The sequence below is a fragment of the Octodon degus genome, unplaced genomic scaffold (assembly GCF_000260255.1).
Source record: "Octodon degus isolate 3935 unplaced genomic scaffold, OctDeg1.0 scaffold00081, whole genome shotgun sequence".
NCBI classification, from domain to species: domain Eukaryota; kingdom Metazoa; phylum Chordata; class Mammalia; order Rodentia; family Octodontidae; genus Octodon; species Octodon degus.
In genome coordinates, this window is record NW_004524657.1 from 7,133,913 (window position 1) to 7,143,818 (window position 9,906).

Sequence of the window (9,906 nt, forward strand, 5' to 3'; positions counted from 1 at the left end):
CCGCCCTTTGCTTGGCTGTTGTCGAGGCCCCGCCCCCGCCCCCGAGCTCCGCCCCTCGCGCCGCGGCGTCTTGGCCGCGCCCCTGCGTGCTCCGGCTTCGGATTGTCCTCCCGGGAGACCATGGCTTGTAAGTGGCGGGGCCGGCTGGCTGGCTGTGCGCGGCCGAGGGGACGCTTCGGTGCGGCGCCGGCGGATCGGCGCCCCTGACCCCTCTGGCCACGGCCTCTGGGTGTGTGGCTGAGGTGGTGGCGGGCAGCCCGGCGCGCTCCGGGGTCTCGAGTTCCCTGGCGACCGGGACGCGGCGAGCGCGCCAGGCCGCACAGCAGCGGATCTGCTGGTGGAGTGTGGGGGTGTCGCGGGCAGTGTGTGTGAGGTTTTCAGGTTTCGGGGTTTGGGCGTGACGGTCGCTCTAATATTTGCTTAGAAGTTTTATGCAACCGCTTCCCCCTCCCCCCGCCAACTTTCCTCGTCTATAAATGCATATGTGTTGGAACTGACATATTTAAATGTGCCCCACGCTGGTCCCGTCCCTGAAGATATTTTCTTTTTTTTTTCTCCATATCATTTCACTGTGAGGGTTTAATAAGTATTAGGGCAGCCAAGGTTGGCAAAATCCATTCAGTCCAACCTTTCCAGATGAGATGAAGTGACTAGTATCTCGTCCTCCCGTGTTCGCCTTAATGGTGGGATTGCCCTCTTGCAGCACTGTGCAGAGAGTGGGTAATGTGCAGAATGTCCGCAAGTTCCAAAGCTGGTTGGGATGAAGGGAAACCACCAGCATGACCGTGGTGTGTGTATCTTCTTCAGAAGCAGAAAGTCCAGTATCTCAAGGGCAGTGAAGAGCATTGATGGGCTTGTGCCAGCTCAAAGTATCCTTTTGTCCCAAGGTAACGTCAGCTTTTGCTTCCTGTTTACCTGCAGCGCTCTGCAAAGCTTGGCAGGCGGGTTATAAGGTCCAGCCTGGCAATTTAGCAACTTTGTAATACCCTGTCTCAAAATAGAAAAAAAAAAAAAAAAGTTGGGATTTTCGCTATATAAAGGCATTAGGTTCAGTTCTAAATACAAAACAGACAGCTACCTTCAGAAAAAGAGCTACAATTAGCTTTCTCCCTATATTTAGAAAAACTAAGAAATGAGCCATTTACATTTTCATACTTCACTGGTTTAACCCTGAGCCAGAGCCTTTTAAGAGCCCATGTTTTCTTAGCATAGATCATCTAATCTGTGCATTAGACTGTTGGTAGTTGCAGCAGTTATACAGTCTCCATATATGGACAGATGCAGTCTGTTGGAGACCACGTTTCCATCTAAATTCAATGGGCAGATCTAACAACTATTTGTGTTTGTCCTTAGCTTTCCGCTTGGCCCTCATCCAGCTTCAGGTTTCTTCCATCAAATCAGATAATGTTGCTCGAGCTTGTGGCTTTGTTCGGGAGGCAGCAAAGCAAGGAGCCAAAATAATTTCTCTGCCTGTAAGTACAGTACTCAGCCCTTTCCAGGTCCCATAGAATTACGGTACTTCTGGGTGTCTTGTGTTCCAGGCCCAGAGTGTGTTTTGGAGCTCTAGGATTGTGCCATGTTTGTCTTATCTTTGTCTATCACAAGAGACCTTCGCAGGTTCTTTGTCACAGGATGTATGAACATGGTTGCAAGTTTTTAAGTTAATTAGGTGTAGATCAAGAATGCTTGTATATTGAGGAATTTACCTCAGATAAAATGATCTGCTTGAATACTTAACTTTGTACTTTATCTAATTAAGTCTTTGAAGGATGAGAACATGCTAACTTTTAACACTAAACCTCCAACATTTTATTTTTTTTTAATGAAAAAAATTGTGTATAGACATTTAGGAAGCTAGTGGCTTCTCAAAGTATATACAGACATTTAGGAAGCTTGTAGCTTCTCAAAGTGAGCATCTCTTTTGTAGATTGTTTCTTGAGCAGTGAAACCAGTTGAAGGTTGCCCCACCTTTCTGTTGTTGTTTTTCAGAAAGCTCAGATTTAGCTGCAGAGAGGACTCCCCAGATGTCAGGACATGTATTTTCTCCCATCTTTTTCAAAAGCCTTTTGGGTGTCAGCATTTGGGACTATTACAGATAATGCTGTCTTGTGTCCAGCTATGAAGAGGCAGGGTTAGCAGTTGTCTGCTGATCTTGTTTAGATTGACTGGAGAATTTTCAGAGCCACTTTTTGTTTTAATTAGGTGGCCATGAAACTTAAGCCTGCTACAAATGTGGCCAGTGAATAGGAATCTTTAACAAGGGAACTGAAGATCCCACCATTAATCCAGTCATGGTGCTAGTCCTGGGACTCCCCTGTATTGGCCTAATCATGGTCCCTTGTTGCACAAAGCCTAGGAATAAAAGTACTTGAATTGGGGCCGGGGAGATAGCTCAGTGGAATAAGCGCCTCCCTGGCAAGTGCAAGCAAGGGCCTGAGTTCAATCCCCCGTTCTGCAAAAATAAATAAATAAACAAAGTACTTGAACTGTGCATGTGCTTACCTCACAGATGTATCTTGTACAAGCTGGTGAGCTTTGACCTTGAGTTTCTGAGCACAGTGTAGTACCTAGATGATATCATTAAATAAAAAGTGAATGAATAAGAGTTGGAATCTAGTATTCTTTTCTTATAGTTTTGCAATATGTCAGAGAGCTATTGAACACAGCTATACTGCCAGTGAATAAGAGACCTTGTAGGATTAGAATGATAGTGCTAAGCCAGGTGTGGTGGTGTACACCCAAATCCCAGTACTTGGGAGGCTGAGGCAGGAGAATCATTGCAATTGAGACCAGTCTGGGCCACAGAGTGAGCTCAAGGCCAACCTGAACACAGCGGGATCCTGTCTCAAAAAGAACCCCTACCCCCCCAAAAAAAGAAAAAGATAAGAATGATAGTACCAAAGGTAATATAAAAAGCTTCATCAATGGCTTCATCTCCAAGCTTCGAACAAGCTTCATCTACAGCTTATTTATAAATGAAGAAATGTCTTAAGCCTCATGGCTTTCAAAGCTTTTCTTATTTTTTGTAGACAAGTTTCATAGATTTATGTAGATAACAGTGTCATTCTTGCACTTAAGTGGAGAGTTTACCCAAATTCATGTGAGTAAACCTGATTTGTAGTGTGGCTTGGGTGCCTGAGCTTGGCAGCTCCTTCTGCAAGCATGAGGCAGATATAGGTCTAGCATTTGCCAGGGTGAGCAGGAGTGGTAGAGCTCACATGAATTTCTGCCCCCAGGCCCACCTGAGGAAGTTGCTTGCTCTGCCTTTGGTCACGGGCTCTTGAGCTTGAGCTTTAGGGTTTTCTTTTGCTGTGTTTTGGTTCCTGTGGAAGTAGAACTAAAAATAGTAACTGTCTTATTTCAGCAGAACTTTAAAATGGGCTAAATGTTTTGATATTTTTTTCCCTTTTTCTCTGCTATTATTATTCTAGGAATGCTTTAATTCTCCATATGGCACAAAATATTTTCCTGAATATGCAGAGAAAATTCCTGGTGAATCCACACAGAAGCTTTCTGAAGTAGCAAAAGAGTGCGGCGTATATCTCATTGGAGGTAACTTCCTTCCATGTGATGTAACGTTATTGACTTGGAAAATATTTGAATAATGCATGTTACATTTAAACAGTGGAACACAATTCAGCCATTGAAGGGAGAAAGTATATTCCTGTCTAGTAATGTGGGAAAAGCTTAAGACACACTTGTTAGGTGGAAAAAAAAAGTTCACTGTGCTCATGAGCAGAGCATGGCCATTCAGATTAATCCCACACACAAAAAACATGACTATGACTTTTTTTTTTGACACTGAGAGTTGAACTCAGGACCTTGTGCTTGGTAGGCAGGCATTGTGTTGCTGAAGCTGGCCCCGGCTATGACTTTCATATGTAGTTATATATACAAAGGCATATTAAGTATTACAGAATAATACTAAATGATACTGATTTTTTTTCTGGAGAAAAAATAGAGTTGAGTAGAACACAGAGTTGAGTAAAAATAGGGAAAGAGAAATTGTGTGTCTTTTATTACATAATGTAGAATTGAGAAAATTTTTTTCATAGCAACCAAATATATAAAGATAGCTTTATTTTTGTACTCTTAAAATACATTTTAGATATTCTACTTGCTAAAATATTTTATATGTGCTGCTGAATGGAGCACATCTATTTGCTAAAATAAAAATAAGCATACTGGCATGTGGGGGGTTTTACACACCTGTTATCCCAGCACTCGGGAGGCTGAAGCAGAAGAATTGCCATGAGTTTTAGGGCACTCAGTTACATGATAAGTTCAAGGCCAGCCTGAAATACTTAGCAGGACCTTGTCTCAAAAAAAGAAAGAAAGAAAAACACACCACACTGAAACTGTTGAATAGGTACAGCAAACAAAATTGATCTTTGTATTATGACATACTAAGGATTAGAGAAGAATAAGAGATAACAAAAGCAAAAAGCATATAGCTAAACTGTATTCAGTAATGGAGAACCTGTGACTTAAGTGTCATCTTTTTTTTTTTTTTTTTTTTTTTTTTGCATTTTAGGAAAGGGTCTGCAGGGTGTTCAGGGTCTCATTACTAGATCGGACTCAGTGATCCGCCTATTTACAGCCTCCCAAGAGCTGGGATTACAGACACGTGCCACCATGCCCAGTCTCAATTGCTGTCTTAGCGTGCCTTGGGGGGTGGGGCCAGCATGGCAGGCCTGGGGATCGAACCCCTGGCCCCTGTGCCTGCTTGCAGGTGCTTTAATCCACTGAGCTATTTGGCCGGCCCCTTTAAGTGTCATCTTGAGACCTTTTGGAATGGTCTTGTTGCAGAGTCTGGTAAATTTAACTTCAGCAACAAGAAATTACTTTTCCTTAATGTTACATATTAAGTGTTGCTCAAGATGTTGTCTGAATTTCAGGAACAATTTGGTTATTTTTTAAACCTGTCTTTGGCATCTGACTACTTGTATTTCATCTGCACTTTGAAGTTAATATTTGAAAGATCATATTCAAGAGTAAGTGCTTAAGTAAAACTTGAAAGGATAAATTTTATTAGACCCAGTGCACAGTTTATTCTGATGATGTAAATGATATGTATGCCTCCGTCCTTTATTCAGTTATCACAAAATAATTGCTCCATTCTTTTTTATTAAGACTTTTGTATACTTGTTTCTTTTTTAATGAAAGGCTCCATCCCTGAGGAAGATGCTGGAAAATTATATAACACCTGTCCTGTGTTTGGGCCTGATGGAAGTTTACTAGTAAAACACAGAAAAGTAAGTAGGGAATGTGTGAGTTTATGTCCTCTTTAAGAATTTGCTTTGATGATCCCTCCCCCCTCTATTGTACAGGCATAGTGTGTGTGACTGACCCAAGTGGCTCTTCTTGGCTCCTGTACTTGCATTTTTATATAAACACAGATTACTTAGCCTGTTACTTTCTGCAAAGGAACATACTCCTTCCCATAAGAAACTGGACATTTATTTGTGCACCCTATTGAAAACATTATAAAACCTACAACTCCATTTTCCCAGGTTCGTGTGGTAGAATTTCTGTGACCAGATGTCTGCCAGCTTGTAGGTGGAAGATGGACAGGTTGGGCATGTACAGTTGATTGTAGGGCATTTCTATATCTGCCCCTGGGAAGTCGGCAATTACTTGTCATGAGCTGCCATTACTACCTGAAAAAAAGATAGTAACCTGATAAATTTATTTGTGATGCAGATCCATCTGTTTGACATTGATGTTCCTGGGAAAATTACATTTCAAGAATCCAAAACATTGAGTCCTGGTGATAGTTTCTCCACATTTGATACCTGTATGTATCAGATAAGTTGGCTCTTTTTTAGTAATCCCAGGGAGGAGAACTAGTTACTCCTTTCTTTTATGTCTCTCACCATCTTTTTCATATAACCTGTTTGAAAGACCGGAAATGAGGAAGGACAAGAACAGTCAGAAAAGTGAAAAGTTAGGTCCAAATGGAGAATTTGAATGATTTTACTGTTCCACTTGGTCAGAGCCTTTTATGGTAGCTTCTAGAGTTCCCCTGTTTGATCACAACTAAACCTTGTACCTAGATAAGGAGAATTCAGTTGAAATGAATTTCTCATCCTTGGTCTGATGATGTAAATGATGTGTATGTCAGATAAGTCCCAATAGGATTGGATTTATAAATTGTCTCCACTCAGGGGTTCTGTGTTAATTTATACCTGTCAGTGCTTTGTGCTCATGATGTCATAGAAGATTTATGCTACCACACAGTGCTACTGGAATTTCACTTTTCATCTGTTTTTCTGTTTGGAAACAGCTTACTGCAGAGTGGGCCTGGGCATCTGCTATGACATGCGTTTTGCAGAGCTTGCACAAATCTATGCACAGAGAGGTGAGGCGGTGCTGCAGTTCTGTTACGTTGTTGCTTGGAGGCTTGGTTCTGGGCTCATTTCTGTGGGGAGAGAAAGAACTCTATGCCCAAATTTTACACAAATGCACAAACAAGTTGAAGTCTCCAGGTGCAGCTCCCCACAAACACGTCTGGCTTTTTAGACTTATGCTGCATGTGGATGATAAGGTTTTGGGAGGCTTCTAACACATGCTACATTGCTAAGGCAGAAGCCATACTTTCACATGTCCAGTCTGCCTTTTGAGCTGCTCCTATTAACCGTGTTTGAGGTCACTTGCAGCCTAGTATGAATAAAGATATGACCTCTTGTGGATTTCAGCTCAGATAGCACTCTGTGGTACTTTATTCAGAAAAAGGGGAAGCGTGTTAGTGACTGGAAAGCAAACTGAGGCGCGTCAGCTCTCATTTCTGGTTTAACTCTTCCTCCTCATTGGCATAATACTTTGGGAAAATCATTTCGCTTTATAGCAGTATAGGTTTTAGCTTCCTTAGAGACATGGTGTAAGGATTAATGAAAGAGAGCTTGCAGAGCTTCTCTGGTGACGCTCAGCAAATATTAGCATCTTTGTGGACTGTGGAAGCTACTCCATCTTGACTGTCCCATCACTTGACTGCCTGCTCTGCTCAGCAGAAGGGGGAGTTTCTGAGCTGTGGTCTTAACAATCTCTGTAGAGCCTTATCAGTAAACACTACAGCAACTGCTCTGCCTTTACTTTTAGTTAAAAAGATGGGCCTGGGATGTAGCTTAGTGGCACAAGTGCCTGCCTGGCATGTGCAAGGTCCAGAGTTTGATTTCTGCATACCCTACCCTACCCCCGAAAAAAAAAATAGTGCTGTTACTTTTAGTTGAACAGAGTCACAAAGCATGATTCTCGGCTGTGTAACCTTTATTGTGCTGAGAAAAATTTGAATGAGAGTTCTCCACTTTTTTTAAGTAAAAGTACATATTTTGATTTCAGACATTGGTCCTACTTTTCTTCATCTATGTTTTATGTGTGTGTCTTAAAAAATTTAGAGCTGTATCTTAATGCTGGTACCTCTCATGAGACTGATACTGGTTTTTTTTTTTGCGGAGCCGGGGATTGAACTCAGTCCCGTGCGCTTGCCAGGGAAGTGCTATATTCCACTGAGCCATCTCCCCGGCCCAAGACTGATACTGTTTTGTGCTTGATAAAGCTTTAGTTTTGTCCTTGCCGGTAAGGACTGAAGGGAAGGACTGTTGTCACTGAATGTTCATCTGTACCCTGCTTTTGGCTTTTCACTCCCTCAGGATGCCAGCTCTTGGTGTATCCTGGAGCTTTCAATCTGACCACTGGACCCGCTCACTGGGAATTACTTCAGCGAGGCCGGTAAGAAAGGAATCAAAAATCTCAGTTGTTCTTTTTTTTTTAATTTTATTTATTTACGTGTGTGTGTGTGTGTGTGTGTGTGTGTGTGTGTGTCCAGCTCAGCCCACCAGGGGGCGGGGCTGGCTGGCATGTGATGCTGGGGGATTGAACCACAGTCCCTGTGCTTTGCTAAGCTCGTTCTAAGTAGGTGCTTTAGACCACTGAGCCATCTCACCAGCCCCAGTTGTTCTTCTTTATGGAAAGATTTCCAGCGGTTGGAAGTGCAGCTTTCTTGAAGTGAATCCTGCCCCGCTATTCAGATGCAGTTGGAACAGAACAATTTGCAGGACTTCTTCAGAAGACAAAGTACCAACCTCAGTGTTTCGAGGACTGTGCTTTTTTCATTTTTAAATGCATTCAGTGCGTGACTCTGGCAGCAATATCATTTTTTTTGTAATTAGTTGTGGATTGGTCTCTCTTAAGGCAGTTGTCAACAGCTGTAACAGAGACGTTGAGATCTGCTGAGCTTATGTGTTCAGAGCCCCAGACGCCAAGGAAAAGGAGGCCATTCTTGTGGCTTCACAACCCCAGGGAGAGATTTATGGTCTTCACGCAGTTGACCCTACCATTCAGATCAGAGTTTATTGTGTCCCATCTTCCACACATCCTTCTAGTCCTGGGTGCGACTCCACCAAGATATTCCTCATACGTAGATTTTCTTTTTCTAACAAGTCCTTTCTAAGTCAAGGTGTTGCACAGGTATCTGTGGCTTACCACAGGTGCTTTTTCCTTAGTTCTCTAGAGTTGATAGGTGGTGAAGGCAAATAGCAGAAATAGCACAGGAGATAAAGGGGGCTTTTGTGTGTGTGTGTGTGTGTGTGTGTGTGTGTGTGTGTGTGTGTGTAAGGTGCTCTACAAACCATAAAATTCTGTCATAGATGCAGTTTTCTTCATGACATTCTCTAAAATTTGCGTATAGCATACTTAAAAGTATGTTGATTTTAAGCCCTAAGTCAGTGAATTTTTATTATATGTACTCACTCCCTACCAAGCTCAACATCTAGAACATTTCCAGCCCCTAAAATGCTCTTTTGTGTCCCTCACTGGTCAATTCTGTGCTGTCTTTGCCCAGAGGTAATTACTGTTCTTTCTAAAAATGATAGCTTTTAAAGGCAGAGTTTTGGCTGATTACAGGGTAGAAGATGGAATTAGGAAATGTGATGCCATGAAATTAATAATGTTGGTATGTGTGCAATCTTACTGAAAGTCAGAATAGTGTGGGAGATACCAGGATAACATAGAAGGCGCCTATCCATCAAGTCCAGAGCACTCCAAAGAGAGATGGGTAGGTACCTGGGCTCCACCCATAATTTTTGTGTGATCTGAGACAGTGGGACTGCCACCATGGGTGTGGAGAACGCTGTGCAACTCTAGTCACTCTGTTCTGTAGCCTTCTGGACTTGTTTTAACCAGAGATGCTCCACCCTTGTCGTATAGGTTGGATTATGCTAGGGCTACCAGTTGCACTACTAAAATAGTAGGCTGGATAATTTTGTGGTGTAGGCAGCTGACTTTTGCCATGGAAGATATTTAGCAGCATCCCAGGCATCTGCGTGCCAGATGCGAGTAGCAACTCCCCAGACATTTTGGATTATGCAACAAGACTTTTTTTTTTATTTAAAGACAGGGTCTTGCTGTCTTGCTCAGGCTGGTCTTTGAACTTCTGGGTTCAGTGATCCTCATGCTTCAGCCTCCCAAGTAGCTGGGATCACAGACATGCATCACCACACATTATTTTTTAAAGAGATTTCATAGCTTCAGCTTCCACATCTGATTCAGTCTTTTTCAGAGAAAAATTGTATCTATACTGAATAAGTAATTTTCTTTTTTTTATTTTCTCCTAAGCAATACAATATAACAACTATTTATATTGCACTTATATTACTTTAAATAATCTAAAAATGATTTAAAGTATAAATGAGAATATGCATAGGTTATATGCAGATACTACACCATTCAATTTTTTTCCATTATTTTATTGAGCAACAAATAGCAATGAGACAGTTTCAAACCAAATTGGTAGGACAGTTTCAATAATTAACACATTGCATACATTCTTCCTAGTGGTTAATTGCTGTACAAGATGCAGACTTGATATCCTATTTACAAACACTATTAGAACAAATCCCTCTATTCATT

At 42.0% G+C, this 9,906-nt stretch overlaps 1 protein-coding gene across 1 annotated transcript in view; it reads left to right on the forward strand.

Annotated features, from left to right (window-relative positions):
* The first annotated feature begins 54 nt into the window (after window positions 1–54).
* Window positions 55–9,906, forward strand: part of Nit2 (nitrilase family member 2) — a 16,283-nt gene continuing 6,431 nt past the window's right edge. The window contains exons 1-7 of the mRNA XM_023721321.1: window positions 55–127; window positions 1,354–1,472; window positions 3,432–3,552; window positions 5,167–5,255; window positions 5,704–5,797; window positions 6,287–6,361; window positions 7,650–7,728. Of these exons, the coding sequence (XP_023577089.1) occupies window positions 121–127; window positions 1,354–1,472; window positions 3,432–3,552; window positions 5,167–5,255; window positions 5,704–5,797; window positions 6,287–6,361; window positions 7,650–7,728 (584 nt within the window). The 5' untranslated portion in view covers window positions 55–120. The remainder of the gene's footprint in view (window positions 128–1,353; window positions 1,473–3,431; window positions 3,553–5,166; window positions 5,256–5,703; window positions 5,798–6,286; window positions 6,362–7,649; window positions 7,729–9,906) is intronic.